This window comes from Emydura macquarii, unplaced genomic scaffold (genome assembly GCF_026122565.2).
Source record: "Emydura macquarii macquarii isolate MOO-44397 ecotype Brisbane River unplaced genomic scaffold, CSIRO-AGI_Emac_v2 contig_1045, whole genome shotgun sequence".
NCBI lineage: Eukaryota > Metazoa > Chordata > Testudines > Chelidae > Emydura > Emydura macquarii.
The window spans coordinates 5,903,495-5,920,107 of record NW_027131182.1 but is presented as its reverse complement, the minus strand read 5'-3'; the positions used below and the strand labels follow the sequence as shown (position 1 = coordinate 5,920,107).

The 16,613-nt window shown below is 46.0% G+C and overlaps 1 protein-coding gene across 1 annotated transcript in view; it reads left to right on the top strand.

The window, feature by feature from the left end:
* The first annotated feature begins 677 nt into the window (after positions 1-677).
* MEX3C (mex-3 RNA binding family member C) overlaps positions 678-16,613 on the top strand; it is a 30,264-nt gene continuing 14,328 nt past the window's right edge. The window contains exon 1 of the mRNA XM_067545410.1: positions 678-2,502. Coding sequence (XP_067401511.1) covers positions 1,794-2,502 — 709 coding nt within the window. The 5' untranslated portion in view covers positions 678-1,793. The remainder of the gene's footprint in view (positions 2,503-16,613) is intronic.

Below are 16,613 nucleotides of genomic sequence, written 5' to 3'. Positions count from 1 at the left end.
GCTGGTGAGCAGTGTGACTCTGGGAAAAGGGAGAGAGCTTTTGGGTCTGTTGGATAAAGAGGCTTGACTGTGTAAGCTAAAAAAAACTGCTCTTTTTGTTCTTAGTTCCTCCTGTGTTCAAACCAGGACTCTATACATTCATGATATATTTATACAGAAGCAGGACTTTTTACATTCCTTGTAAATAAATACAGATGCATCAACAGGCTTGCTGCCAGATAGGAGCAAAGAGGGCAATTTCCCAGCAGCCTGGCAATTTTAAAAGGGGCCGGGGCCACGGGAGGAAGGGTGAAATCTTCCCCTCTGAGAGGCTAGCTCCCCAACCTGCCCTCTTCTCCCCATGGCCTCTACCCACAGTCCACCTCACTCCCCACCCACATGGGCCCACCCTACCAGCCCACCTCCCCACTTGGCCCCCCTCCTCTCTTCCACACCCTCCTTTCCCCACTTGACCTCCCTGCAGCTGCATCCCCCCCCCCCCCCTCAGCTGTCGCTCAGTCCTCTGGGGAAGGAGGAGTGTGGAAGAGAGGAAGGGGGGAAGGGACACAGCAGGGAGCAGGCTGAGTGCCGCAAGCCCTTCGGGCAGATTGGGGGCAGGGCCGTGGGTGGAAGAGGCGGGGCAGGAGTGTCGTGCCCTAGGGCCTGGGTGTGACCCAGAACCAGAAATTCATGCCTGTCAGAGGGTGGACCTGGGCTATGCATCAAAGAGAAAACCAGACTCCATCGACTTCTGTTTCCAAGTGGAGCCATCCCCAGGGTCCTGAAATTTCTACTAGTTGCGTTCAGGACGAGAAGGGGCAACAATACTCGCCCAGGGTGCAGTGCGATCAGTGCTGGGGCTTGCACCAGCTGTAAACCGCATTCTGGCTGTACAGGGGCCACACACCAGTAGCTAAGTGATACCTGCGCCTTAATGCAGGATCTCAGCCCACACGCGCTCTCACACACCCTGGGCAAAGGCTGAGACTTTCTGGACACAGTCTGGAAAAGCACGTTCCTGGTATTCTACATTTTAAATAAGGAGGGGCTGGGCTACTAGAGGGCAATCCCATACAGCCACTCCGCACGTCCCAGCAGCTACACTCAGCGCACGCACACACACCCCTCGGCGCACTCCCGGGACACGCGGACTCCGGGCACAGGCAGCCCCCAAGGGCCGGTCTCTCTCCAGCCAGCGACACACACACACACCCAGGCGGCGCCCGAACCGCCTCTCAGGCCGCCCCCCGCGCACGTGTTCGCGGGCGGGCGGCTCTCGGCCCTTTTCTCTGTGCTAGCCCCGTCGCCTCCGCTCCTCCCCTTGCAGCAGAGCCGCCATCCGGCCGGCCTGACCTGACCCCTCACCTCACCCAGGCCCGGGGAGGAGGCGGAGGAAAGGGGGACCCGGCCCGGCTCGGCCTCCTTGCCGTCACAATCAGCGCTGTGCTCGCCGGCGCTGGGCCGCCCCGACAATCAGCGCTTGCTCCGGGGCGGGGGCGCTTGCTTGCTTTTCTCTCCCTCCCAGTCCTGCCCCGGCACCGGCTCCACCATCCAATCGCTCGGCGGCGAGGGGCTGCAGCTGCCTTCGCCGCCGCCTGCGGCTCTTTCTGGAGTGCGGAAGCGATGGAACAAAAGAAGCGCTGAGCGCGGCGGCGGCGGCAGCGCCCAGGCCGCGCCCGGAGCCCCCGGCCCCCGCCTCACTCGGTGTCCCCGGCAGCGGCATGGAGAGGACGCTGCCCTGCTAGGCTCCGCGGCGGCGGCAGCAGCAGCAGCAGCAGGAGGACCCGGACCTAGCCGAGCCCCCTCCCCCGGCCATGCCGAGCGGCAGCGCCGCCGCCTGCCCTCAGGAGGAGCCCCCCGAGCCGCAGCACCTGCCCCCGCTGCTGCTCCAGCAGCCGGACACCCTGCTGCTGCGGGATCGCCTGGCCGGGCTGGGCCTCCACGATCACGGCCTAGCGGGCAGCGGGGAGGCGCCAGTCCGGCAGCGGCTGGCGGCCTGGCTGCCCCCGCTGCGGGAGCCGGGGCCCGACGGGGCGGAGGAGGAGGAGGAGGAGGAGGAGGAGGTGGCACTGGCGGACGAAGGGGACCTAGAGCTGGAGGAGGAGGAGGAGGAGCTGCTGGCGGGGGAGGAGGAGGAGGACCCGGCCTCGCTGCTGCTGCTCTCCTCGTCGTCCTCCTCCTCGCCCTCGCAGCAGCCGCCGGGGGACCTGCCGCCGCCGCCTCACCCGCTGCTGCCCGGCCTCGGCTCGGTGCTGCTCTCCCCCGCCGCCGCCTTCGATGCGCAGGAGGCGGTGGCCGCGGCGGCGGCGGCCGGGGTGCTGTACGGGGCGGACGATCCCCAGGGCATGATGGCGGCGATGCTGTCCCACGCCTACGGCGGCGGCCTGGGCGGAGGGGCGGCGGCGGCAGGCCCGGCTTTGAACGGGGAGCAGGCGGCGCTGCTGCGGAGGAAGAGTGTCAACACCACCGAGTGCGTCCCGGTGCCCAGCTCCGAGCATGTGGCCGAGATCGTCGGCCGTCAGGGTGAGTCCAGTCCCGCCCCGCCGCGCCCCGCTCGGGGGGACAGGGGGCGCCGGCAGCCGGGGCGAGTCGTGCCGGCGGAGATGGGGATGCGGCCTGGGCGATCCCAGCAGAAGGGGGAGGGGGGAAGCTGAGGCCTTCCCGCTTGGTTGGATCGGGGGAGCGGAGCGGGCCTGGTGCGAGCGGGGAGGGGAGGCCCGGTTGTGCGAGAGAAGGCCGCCCGGGTAAGCCACGCAGGGGAGGCTCTGGCCCGAGAGGGGCAGGGAGGCCCCGGTGATGTGCCGGGGGGATAGGAGGCTAGGGAGAGCCCGGACAGGCTGCCGTGCGGGGATGGGGTAACCCCGGGGAGCCTCCTGCGGGTGTTAGCCTTGGGTGGCGGTGTGGGCAGCATGGCAAGTGACCCTGGGGGACGATCGTGGGGGACGGAGAGCGCCTCGCTGAGGATGTGCCATGGAGGGGGGAGCTGGGGACTCTGGGCCTGCCCGTGGAGGGCAGGAGGGCGTGCCCCAGAGAGATGAGGGGGGCCCACATGCAGGGTCCAAGCATAATTTTTTCGGGGCCAGTACAAACTTGTAACATGGGCCCACTCCCACACACACACCCATGGGGGTTGCAGCCTTGGCCGGGCCCCTCTGGGCCCAGGTGAAGTGTACCCTTCTTTCCCCCCCCCCCCTCATGTGGGGGCCCTGCCCACATGGGGATCTGCTAAGGAGAAGGGGGTGGGAAACTTTCCATGGAGGATGGTGGGGGGACCAGCCCCTGAAGAGGGGTTGTGAGTGAGCCTGGTCCAGGAAATTTGACCAGAGGAGACGTGGGGTGAGGGCTGAGCCTTGCTGGGAGGATAGGCAATAGCACCCTGGTTGGGTGAGCTGAGCTCGTCGCGGATGGGCATGGGCCATAGTTCCCCTGGAAGTTGGATGGGATGAGCTCTGTGAGGGGTGAGAGTACGTTGGTGGCAGGATGACGGGCAGGGGTGGGGTGGGGAAGCCTGAAGAATGCCAGAGCAAGTGCAGTCAGATATCACTGACTCCGGCAAGGTGGTGGTGAGTATTAAAAGGGGTGGGACTCTGTGGAGGTGAGATTCACCAGTCAAGTTCTGCTTGAGGTGGCCTGAAGCTTGGGTGAACCAACGGGGTGGTATGGCAGAACTGAGCTGGCACAGGACAATGCTACTAGAATGGGAAACCAGAGTCTGCTTAACGGGCTGGCATTACCAACCTGACATGGAGGGGGTATAGCTTATCTACATTGGCGAGAGGATGCTGGACAACAGCCTGAGCATAAACCTGCACAAGCCACTGTAGGCAGGCAGAGGTAGTGTTCTGAGGGGGTAGTACTGTAATCTCTTCCTCTGCAGATTGGTCAAATCAGACTACTTGGTTAAACTTGATAAGGTTTTTTTCCCAATTTTAGTAGCAGCAGCTATTCAGATTTGGATAATGGCATGAAAGAGCTGAATGAATGCTTCTCTTCGTTCTCAATCAGTGGGGTGAATTCTTCAACCAGTCCCTTAAACTAACTCCCCCAGTCTATTTTTTTTTATTATTTTTGTCTAGGGATACAATAACTGAGGCTCACGGTTGGTGGGAAGGGGTCCTTGCATGTAATAAAACATGAAACTGGAATGGCCTGGGAAGCCTGCATAAAGAGCTGAGTGCAGGATTAGTTCAGACTCATACATTTAGTGGTGATTACTTGTTTGTGTGTGTGTTAATAAACTTTAAATCATATATTTCAATATAATCTGGTTGTGTACAAATAGTTTGTTTTACTTTTAGTGTGGCTTTTTAAAAATACAATCTATTAAATTGAGTTTGAAATTTACTAGCTTTGGGCCAGATTCTGCAAATACATGCATGTGAGTAATCTCGTTGACTTCTATGAGACTGATAAGTGAATGAAGACTCACTTGCCTGAATGTTTGTGGAATTACATGCTTAGGCCTTTATTATGACAAACTTCCATTCATGCTCATTCAGACTAATAAGATGATGAGACTTCTACAATGAGTGAACTTACTGGGGAATAAATGTGTGTTATTTCCCTTATTGCTATTTTTAACTGTCACTTGTTTGACTAAGTGTTCTTGCTCTCACACTCCAGTTTTTGCTTCCTGTTGATCTTACTGCAAAGTCACATGTTTGTTTTTCGAATCATGCTTTCATGATAAGGTCATGGTTGTGATGTCACAATTTCAGTATTGTCGCTTTCTTGTGATATCAGGTGGGAGAGAAAGATGAGGGTGTTTGGTAAAATCATTTTGTTCACAAGTGTTTCTGGTAAGTGTCAAAGTAATGAAACAGAAAATTAGAAGCACTTTTTTAATTTGTAAAGAGAGAGAACCTAAACAATCAGACATGGTTGCCTAAAATTAGGTACCTAAACAAAAGCACTCTGTTCCTTTTTGTGTTACATTGTTTACATTTGCTGGTGTGGGTCAAATGGTGAGTTAAACTACACAGTCCATGGTATTTCCTCAAATAAATGTTAACTGAATAGTAACATTAATATAAAAATAATCAATACAAAATAAGTGGCGCTAGCAAGATGCATGCTAAACACAGTTCATTCACTGAGTTTACTTTCCCCTGTCCTTTGTCTGTGTGTTATCTGTTTGGACTATCTGTAAGCTGCTCAGGTCAAGGATTTTCTCTTTTATTTGTTCATGAAAAGCATATACACACATACCTTTTATTTAATCATTTCTGTGGTGTAAGTAGTTGAAGGGTTCATTTTAGTAAACTTCAAAATCAAATGTTTACAGATTAGAATAGTAATATGCTCCTTGATTCCCATTTGCAACAGGGTTCACTACAGAGGTCTAAGACCCTTTCTTTAAAAGTGTCCATGAAAACAACAAATAATTTCAGTATTCAGAAGTGAAAATGCTTTCCCAGGAAATAGGCATGAACGACTAAAGACTTGGTCACATGTCATGGGAAAACAGAATTGAAAAAACGTTTTCTGTATTTCTCTACGTCTTTCAGAGGATAATAGAAATTAGATGAAAAAGACTCATTAGACCATCCAGTCTATTCTTCACCAGTTTAGGGATTGTTCCTTCTAGTATATTCTTCAGTACTTTGTCTTGTTTTAAATGACTCTCACAATAGAGTTTGCAAGAAAACAGGATCTTTGTTCCTGAAGTGTTCATCTGTTCCACCTCCTTTTATTCCTCATCTGACATCATATGTTTTAGTGTGTGATAAAACACTTAGTTGCTGAGGAGAGGATCATGTCATAAACAGAGTGATAGTTTCAGAAGAGGAAAAGCAGCAGAAGCAGAAGAGAAACCTCGGTAATGAAAATCCTATCTTTTGTTACCAAATCCACTGACATAAAAGCATTGCTTTTCTTAAAGATGTATTAGTCTCTCTTTAATGAGTTGCCATCTCAGATAGCTAAACAAATGGTTGGTATAGAAGTGGTATATTTATCAAAAGAATTTTCAAAATTGTATTTAGAAATACCTGTTACTGTTCTAGTATTTTTATTCATTGAATGGGACTGTTCTCTCTCTCACATACACACACACGCATTCTAGCTATGTATTCATAGAACAGTGACTCCCAAACGTTATTGGATCATGTACCACCTTCTTAAAGTGTGAGGTGAATGGATAGCACATCAAACTCTCACATCACAGTTTGGAAATCCCTGCACTAGAGAAGTTTGACACTAAACACTGCCTTCCTTGTGTCCATTCCAGTATTAGTAAGGACACTGCAGATGCACCATTCAATGTGGCTATCCCATCATATCTCCTGAACATATGGTTGCTTTCTGATTTTGAACTAATGCAGCTTTTATAACACTGTGCCTGGCTCTTCTGTTTTATAAGATTTTTCTTGTTAAATATAAAGAATATTTGTATGCAGTGTTGATGCAATTTAAAAGTGTCCTGTGAATGATCTTTCAAAAGTTGGATTTGTGTCCTTTGTATCTCTTGTTGCTGCTCTGTGATGTGCAAAGAGAACCTGAAAGGTGTTTTCTTAATATGCATTTCCTGATTGTTTCATCACTGAAATATCAGGAATGTCAAGTCTGGTATGGATTTTCCTGGAGGACTCATGGGGGTCCAAGGAACATGTTTGTTGTGAGCATTTAATTGAAGGACTTAGGGTGATTGGAACTTAACAAAGATGTTCTTTAGCCAAGAGGAATTTTTAATTGGGAGGGAGGGGACTGCCAGCATTCTTTATATAACAAAGCAAAAAAGATGGAAGCTGACTCTTATTTGCCAGTTATATTTAAACTTACAATATCCTTAATGCCCATCCTGGAGCAGTTGGAGGCCAAGTCTACATTACAAGTGGTAGAGCGGCATAGGTATGGCTCCATAGCGATACCGCTGTAACCCCTTAGTGTCGTACAGAACTACAGTGACTGGAGGAAATTTTCCATCACTGTAAGAACTCCAACCAGTAGCTAGGTCAACTGAAGTACTTTTCTGTCAACCTAGCTTTGTCTAGGGTTAGGTCGACATAGCGGTGGCGCTCAGGGGTGTGGATTTCTCTCACCTTTTGAGTGCCATAGCTGTGTTGACCTAATTTTAAACTGTTGTCCATGCTGAAGGAGCTGTGTTGTGCGGATATATTCAACAGGTGAACGCTAACCAAGATGCATAGTGTGGACACCCTGCACTTGTTAAAATTACAGAGGTTCTGTTGAAGTGCAAGTTGCACATGTGTGTTTCTCTTGTGTAGACAAGGCTTCGTTGGGGGTTGCTACTTCAGGCCTGGTCTACACTTAAAACAGGTCAGCATAGATACAGTACCTCAGGGTGTGAAAAATCAACACCCCTGAGTTCGATTGTTATGCCAACCCACCCCCTCGTGTGGATGAAACTAGGCTGGCGGAAGAGCACTTAAGTTGACCTAGCTACCGTAGCTCGGAGAGTTGGAATTTGTACAGTGACAGAAAAATCCCTCCCATTGTTGCAGTTTGTATCAATGCTGTGGGGTTACAGCAGCCTAGCTATAGCGCCATACCGGTGCCTCTATAGCGCCCATAATTTTAGGCATGGCCTTGGTAGCGTAACTGTATACTCTTCATTCCTAATCTTCCTGCTGCAAGCATTCACATCCCATTAAAAAAACAGTTGGTGGAGGGTATAAATCATTTGTTCAAATGAATTCATACCTTTCCCCTCAAAACAATAGAATTTTCCTTATCTCTGAAACCTTAAGTTTTCCACAATGTGGAGAGAGCTTAGGAGCACTGGTAGCAAGAAGGGGAGGATAAGTCTTCTGATTAGCAACCTGCTGGCTGGCTTGACAAAGATTGGGTTAAATAACTTGCACAACGTCACATAAGCATGTAGCCAAACTAACTAAAACCTGTTAACTTGGGCTGCCTACCTGTGTCCCCAACATTGCTAACAGCAGTGGGAATTTAAAAAACAAAAACAGGACAAAAATGTGTTTTGGGAATGATGGTGGAAGGAGATTGAGTGAAGTCATCCAGAGGTTCCAGACATACAGGATTTTGAGAAGGAAAAATAAGCTACAGAAGTTTTGTCTACAGTGGACTTTTTTTTTTAACCTCCTAAAACTTATTGTTGTTGCTACCATGGATACACTTCCCTGGTGAGAAGCTCTAGCATAGACAAAGTAAATAACTTATGTAGCTGCTAGTGTTTTAAAAACAAACGGTTGCTACTATTCAAGTGAGAACCATTTTTACCACCTGCAGTAGTTGAACATATTGTATAGTGTGTTTTTGGTTTTTTCTCCTCAGTCATCTGGACCTTCTTGAAGAAGGATTAGATGACACGGTGGCTGAAATGCTGGCTGCCCCTAGCACTGTATCTACACCAGGCTCCATCTATATTAAGAAAATACATTGCATTAAAATTGTGAAATCATGCGACTTAAAATATATTGGCAAGCAATTTTGCCCTTCGTATGACAAGAACAGTTCTGTGTTTAAAAACGTGTTAGCTTGTTGTGGTTAACAGTTAGGGGGAACATTAATGGTGGGGTGGGGAGGTACAAAAAGCTATTGTAGAAAAGTCTTCTGCGTCCCTGAATATTAACTGTCACCAGCCAACATACTTTTAAATATGACTGTACTTGTCTTCAGCAAGGGTAAAGGTATAGCTAACGTATTAGTTAATACTACAGAGGCAGGGTAATATCTTTTACTGTACCAACTTCTGTTGGTGGAATGGACAAGCTTTTGAGCTTCACAAAGTTCTTCAGGTCTCGGGAAGGATACAAGATATTACCTCACCTACTTTGTTTCTCTCATAGCCTGGGACCAATATGGTTATAACAACACTACAAACATTCTAATACTACAAATTTTCCAAGTATAGAGAGAGCTTCCATCATTGCTACCATTAGTGGAATTACAATAGTGGGGCATTTTAGGGCAGAAACTAGTCAAGAAGCAGCCAGATAACTCTGAAACCTAATACTCCATTGAGATGAACAGAAGCAGTTCACACCAAATGATGACTTCAGAACTTGAGGCCCAAACCTGGATAGCTGGTCCTCCCCGTCCCCCCGCCTTCTACCATCAAGGACCTGATGTTAAAACTAAATATTTCCCTTCCCCAACTGAATTAATAATGAAGATCAATGCTTCTTGCATACAGCAAACTTGGAACTGAAATGTTTTCAACATTTTGATTTAATTAGTTCAGGTTCTTATTTTTCTTTTTAGGAAATAAAATATACTAGAACCTTTCTTGAACAAAAATTCTTCTTCGTTAAGGGTCTTGAAACTTAAAAACAATAAGAAAAAAAATCACTTGGTAGCTGATCAGCTGTTTTAGAAGATTAACTTGTTTGATTTCCCCAAATATCGAGACCAAAAAGTGCTAAATATTTACATTTGTGCCTTGGTTTTAAATCAAGATCCATAAGGGCAGTCAGCAATGTCATTAAGTAAGTGCTCCTTCCCTGAATTGTACATTTACTGTTGACAAGTTCAGTGTTCTTGAATACAACTTGTGGACAGTCATTTTAAGAGATCAAATTTGCTGAATTAATATGGCTATGTCTACACTGCAGTGGTGCAGCTGCTGTTGTAGCGCTTCTGGTGAAGATGCTGTAAGGCAACGGGAGACTACTCTCCTGTCAGCTTAACTCCTGCCTCTGTGAGAGGTGATAGCAATGTCTCTCCTGCTGACAGCGTTGTCCACACCTGTGCTTAGGTCGGTATAATTGATGTTGCTCAGAAGTGTGTGGATTATTCACATCAATGTAAATTATACAGAAGTAATTTGTAGTGTAGACGTAACCTATGTGCATTAGTGTTTAAAACTGCATAAGTTACACGTTTCTAGGAATAAACCTAATTTGCATGACTGAAATGATTGCACGTTTTAGCCTATGTAGTATTTGATCACCACATGCAAGAAGACCACAAATTAGACTCAGTGTAAAAAGCTACTCAACTTATTTGACAAATGCCAGAAATGTCTAATTGAATGCTGACGCTCCAACTTTTCTTGTGACACGGATGCTGGAAATTCAAAAGTTATTACAAAGATGACTTTTTTGTCATGTCATCTCAAATGCTTGGTCTGGAACTTCCAGTTTTGTTTCCCTGATCAGCTCTTGGTGAGATGTAGTGCTTAAGGCTTTTTTGTGAAGTTGATGTTCTCTATTTTGTAATTAGTCACTTCAGAATAGGGATATAAGAATGTGCTTCAGTCTATGGCAAACTTTTGAACATTTGCTAAAGGTTCAATGGATTTTATGCAGTTTGCCAAAGGGATTTGTGTCTCATGCTATGTAAAAATTCAACCCAAGTTGCAAAGTTTGTTAAAAAGCCACAAAGGCTCAGCAGAGATCATAAATCCCTTAAGGATTTACATGCTGCCTGAGAACCCTTGTTTAGCTTGTGGTGTTTGATTTCTCTCCCATCCAACTCATGACTGAAGTGTACAGTTTTTCCATTTATCTTGTGGACTTTGATGTGCGAACATCTACGTAAGTCCAGATTAATGTACTTCTAAATTGCACTGGACTAACTAGTTCTGGGGAAAACTATTTCACAAGCTGAGTCAGCAGAGCTACCGGATCGTGGAAGTTTCCCCACATGTTACACACAGACTTCACAGTCTCAGCAAGACCCTGACCCTGGTGCATGGCACAGGCTTCACTAAATGCAGTGCTCCATGGGGATCAACAAGAGGTCTGTTTAAAACCATATTTTGTAAGAATTGAGCTGAAAGGCCAAGGGCCAGTTCCCAGGTGCAGATGATAATGAAGATGATTTGGGGGGGGAAATGCAAAAACCTTTTAAACTGGCATTGGGTTATAAACTTGTCAGTAACTTTAAAAAAAATCCTGTTAAGTCTTGGAAGTTTTAGTTCAATAATAATTTTTTAAAAAATGAAGTCCAGGAAATTCAAAATTCAACTTCATTTCAGATTTCAGATATTTCTTTAAAAGGAAGCTCTCCCCCAATATCTTCTGTCTATCCAGGTATTGAACTCTGTTAATGTTTTTCCCGCACGCACACTTTTCCTGAATTCACATTCACATTCTGAAAGACATTACAGCTGCCTACTTTAAATCTCCTAGGTTGATGGTACAAGCCACATGCTATTGCTGTTCCATATAGGGAGATCCTGTGTCCTATGCAGCAAACTCTGTCAAGAACTTCTGCTGCCCTCAAGTACAAGAGGACAGTATCCCTTGGGTTTATTTTACATTGTTAACTAGTGGTTTGAATTGAAAACACATCAGTGTGTCATCAAATCTGTTGGGAAGGCAGCTGACAGTTTTGGTGGTTGGGCCTTCTGACCTACAGGGATATATGGGAAGTATCTCTGTTTTCTTGCCTGGGCAATTGGGGGCGTGGGAGGGATGGCATATTGAAACTGCCCAAAAGTTGGCCGCCAAAACCTGGCATATTGAGACCTTCCCAAAATTGGCCTCCAAAAACTGACCAACTTAATTAGGTAGTTCAAGTTCGCTTCCATCATTTCCTACCTTTCCCCTCTAGACTGAATTAAGGCTCTTGGCTTAAAGGTGCCTACTTTCAGATAGCTATTGGAGTGACTTCAAGAAAATACCTCAATTGTTATGTGTAAGGTGAACTTTATAAATTGGGGCAGGGACTGTCTTTGTTCTATTTGTGCCAGATGCACTGTAGAACAGGGTCCTGATATGTGAGTACAGTAGTGCTACAGTAATACAAGTAATAATAATAAAAGGTGCTGCCCTCTGGCTTTTCTGTTGGGCCAAAGGTGTTTTCAGAGTGCCTGGCACTGGTATCCATCCATCTCTGGCATCAGCATATTCCTGAACCTGCGCAACTTGCTGATTTGAGACCTCGTCTCATGAGACTTGCAGACTTTCTCAGTCCATAGATCTATAACATATTGATAGTTGAATTGGGACTTGTACCTACCTGAATAACCTTTCATAAGGGCTAGCATGGACTACCGTAGGGCCAAAATATTTCTTCCAGAAGAGAGATTCAGAGACACTTAACAAGCTATCATCCTCTGAGAGCTTAATCTAAAATCAGTGAGATTTTACCTGAGGCTAATGACGTAGATGGCCACTCCTCATCTTAAACACCTTTAAACAAACTTATTTCAAGTTAGCATGGTTAATTAGCAGCAAAATACACTCCAAATATGGATGACATTGAAGCTTTACTGATTATTCACCCATTTGTCTACAAGCTGCCACCATGTGTTGAAGTGAGTTTGTTTCAGTATCGCATCCCTAACTGTTGTAATTGTAACAGATGTGTCTTCATTGAGGATCCCATCACCAGAAGCTGAGCATGCAGGATTGGTGAAATATGTGGGAGACCAAGTTCCATATAAATGTTGAGGAACTGCAAGTTATAAAGTGAACTCTAATTTCTGTTGCCACTGATCAATGACTGCATTGTTCAAATGCTAACAAATAGAACTACAGCTGTATATTATATCAATACAAAAGGAGGTGCAACTCTAGCAGCAGATTGGTGACTGCCCAAGTGAATCCCCTATTTCTCAGTCTGACGGGCAAAGAGAACACAGTAGCAGTTCACAGGCTTCAGGAACATCACAGAAGGTGCATCAAACAGATGGGTCTGCTGTTCAAGAAATAGGGCCATGCATCCATCGCCCTTTTTGTGACAAGCGGCACTGCATGTCCTTAATTGATTGTCCTTTTATTCCACCACTGGTCATAAAGATAGATAGAGCATGAATTACACTGGTTGCTGCAACATGGGCCAAACATAATTATTATATAGATATTTCTTACCATTATCAGACCTGTTGTCTTGCGTTCCATCCCAGTCTGGAATTGCTTTGCCTTACTGTTTGAATAATGGGACATTTAATTACTTTTGACCTGACCTGTTTTATATAGTCTGTAGCAGAGCTGAGGAGACCAAGTTCAATTCAGAGTCCCAGGCTAGTGCCTCAATGACCATCCTTGCTCCATGAATATCATGTGAATCAGAACATTGACCTTGTGATGGTGTTTCCAAAACCTCATTTTCACTTGAGGGAAATGACTCTATGTATGCCTCAGATGTCAAAAGGTCTTAAAGTTTTTATTTAACTGTGTCATTTAGGAAATCCACAAGACTTCGTGAGTCTGAAGGGCACAATGTACAGAAAACTGCTTCACTTAATCAGTGCCTGTGTAGGACTAAACTATTCTCTGGTCTCGGGAGTCTACCTTGTAAATTATAACATCACTCTTCTAGGGCAAGGCAGTGTTGAATGCACACCTCATAACACATCCATCATAGCAATGCACAGACTTACAAGTCTCCTGACTTGGCACCTGGAGCCCATTTTCAGAGGGTGGTTCTGCTATCTTTGTGTAAACTAGAACTTGTCAGCACACCTTCCCGAACTGCTAGAATTGTAGTCTGTGCTAGACTTTACATGGGAAAATGCAGAGACCCCCTTCAAAGAGTCAGTTACTTGTGGCTCGCTGAGAGTGTTGCCTCTGTGTAGTACCATCATCTCTTCTGTATTCAATCTTGACAGAGTGGTTGGGACCACACAACTGTTACATAATGTCACCCCAACTGCTCAGTACTATAAGAGGACATTTATGCAGGCAGGTTCATTAAGCTCTGTGTTGACAGGAGTGGAATTGGGGTCATATCCCATCAGTGTGAACCCACAGAAGCAAAACCTTTTAAGAACCACAGTTACCGTAGTAAATTTTATTAATGATTTTTAAAAGGCAGTGTTCCTCTCCATTGTCGTCCCTTAGATGTTTTGCAAGGAGCCTTCATAAGTCTGTCTTAATAGCTGGAGGAGGTCTGATCTTGCAAGATACTGAGTGCTTTCAGTTCTCAGTAGGGAGTTCAGCACCATAGATCGCTTTTTTATTTGTAGCACCTCTAGGCCCCAGCTAAGGCCAGAGCTCCTTGCGGAAGACACTGTATGCAGTTGCACGTAAGAAAAAGCCTCTCCCTGTTCCAAAGAGCTTACCATCTAAAATCTTGGATAAATCCCTTTGGCCCAATGCATATTTGGCTTGTACTGAATGGTCAGTGTAAGCACAACACAATTACATTGCATTCAAAGCACTCAAATATAAAGCCAAAGTCCAAAAGAGCAGACGTTCGTTCATTATAAAAAGGAAACAACTGAATTATAATGAAAGTGTTGTAAATAGCTATATATAGAATGAGTCAGTATCAAAAAGTTCCACAGGTCAGTAAAAAGCCTCCATAACTGCAGTGTAATTAAGACTTGATTCTGATTACAGTGGTAACTTAATGGGGAAGAGAGCAGAATGTCATCTTTACAAAGTTATTTTAATTTTTTTAACATGTGAGACTCATACATTGTTTTCCTTTCTTCCACTTGGAAAAGCCCCTCCAGAGTTGCACTTATTCTTTTGTACTATTCAATGACTTACTTCCCTGTAGTATTGCTTGCCTTTATGACAGACCCCTGCAGCAGGACTGGGATCCCGTAGTGGGAGTGGGATAAAAATTCAAGAAACAATGGGGGAGCGAGCATTGGGAGGCGGGACAGGAGCAGGATTAAAAAAATAGCCCCATACAGGGCTCTACTTTATGGTACTATTGTATTTACAACTAGAAGTAAAAGATGAGGCATCTCCTGTTTATAGCCACCATTCACAAAAACAGGCTGAAGCTAATTGCACCTCAGAGTTGGTGTCAAAGGGGGATCAATGTGCCTACCTTGACATCGAACATTTTGGAAATAAATTCTTCAAGAACTGCTTCTGTGAGTTGTGAATATCCCTACGGCAACAAGCTTGGAACCATCTAGCGGAGTGCTGCCGGATGGGGCTGCATGAGTCACGACTCGTGGACGCAAATGTTCAGAGGAAGGTTAAGAAAGAGACTGCCGTCCTGGGTGGTGGTGGGAAGCTGACAAAATTAGAAGGACCAGCCATTTGTCTGCAACATCATCATCTTAAGTCACTACTTACCAGGAATCAACCATTTAGTTGCTAGCATAAAGGAAAACAAAATAGGCAGGCATCTGCTCCTTCAAATTTGTCAACATCTGCACCATCTTTAAAGCATCACTTGTGAGAGAAGGCCTGAGAGTCCACGTCTGTCTTTCCTGCTTCTTTTTGGGACCATCTGCTTCATGAATGAAGTGCAATTGCTAAGGATCATTGGGGATTAGAATTCAGAGGCTGACAATGCAGTCCAATCCAAGGGCAGCATGGTATAACCACAGATCGCTGGCCTGGGACACAGGAGACAATCTGGGTTCTGTTCTCTGCTCTGTGATTAAACTGCTTTGATCTTGCGCAAGCCACTTCACCTCTCTGTGCCTCTTTCCCTTTCTGTCCTTTGTCTTATCTGTTTAGTTTGTAAGATCTTCAGGGTGGGATCTCCCTTACTATGAAGTTGTACGGTGCCTAGTACAAAGGAAGCCCCACTTTTTTAGGTCTCTAGCTGCTTCTGTAATCTAAACAAAATCCACTCCACACTGCTTATCCTTACTTGGGAAATGGTTTAAAAGTAGCTGCTACAACCAGTTCCAGGCCTGTTCTTTATGTGCTTCTAAACTTTCTGGGCCTTGGAAATGACTGATCACTTCCTGCCTGAGTGTCTCAAGGTCACACCCTGTCTGATTCCCTTCTGGGGCAATAAGGCCCTGAAGTCCAGCTGCCTAGATCCTGGAACAAATGCATCAGCCCTCCTGACTCTCTCTCTCCCCCCTCCACCCCATCTCCCTGCTGCTTAGACACATTCCCTCCAGAGTATACCTGGCTGTAGGAGCTCTGGTTTTCTGGTTGCAGCGCAGCACAGCATGGCAGGAAAGTAAAGCAAGAAAACACTTAGCAAAATAATTTCATATACATACAAACTCGTTACTCTTAAAAAGAGCAAGAGTTACAGATCTATGGGAAAACACAAACTCCTGAATGCAGTCCTTTGTGACCTTATTGCCTCTGTGAGTCTTTTAGGCCATGCAACTCTTCCAGCCTTGTGGCAGTGAAATGGCCTGCTTTGCCAGAGAGCATTCCCAGCCTCCTTCTTTCTTGTCCCTCCATTTATGCCGGGGAATTTCCAGGCTGCAACCCCCTCAGATTCTGGGCAGAGTTCTTCAGCTTTGATCGCCCTCCTGTCATGCTCATTGTTCCATTGAGGTAGAGCCATTTAAAGTTGATGGCCCTTGATTGCTCTGTTACAGCTTTCCAGACACTTTGGGTATGAAGTTCCTACTCACAATGAATACTCAGCCACCATAAGCTTACATTCAAAATGGAAGTTGTAATACAACATGGCATTCACAAAGCAAAAATGGAATTTCAGTTGACAGAGAGAAACTCCCCAAACTGTCACCAGTAGCTGTTTCTTTTAAATGGCAAATAAAGAAGAACCTCAGTAGCATGAGGTTCCGGGCGGGGGGAAGGAGCGGGGAGTTTCTAATCCTATTTTTTTCACTCCAAACAAAAATGGAGACAGAGAGTTTTTTTACTGGATTTGAAAAGTCTGAACAAATACATCGAGAAGTTTATTTGCATTTATATCCTTTCACTCTCTTGAAGACTGGTTTGGTGTTCTTAACTTCAAGGGTGCGTTTTTACATCAGAACTATCTACTGATTGAATGGAAGGCCACTAGTACTGTTGTAAGCTACTCCCTTTTGAAATTTTACATATCTAGGTGTTCTTGGTGTTATGTTGTCG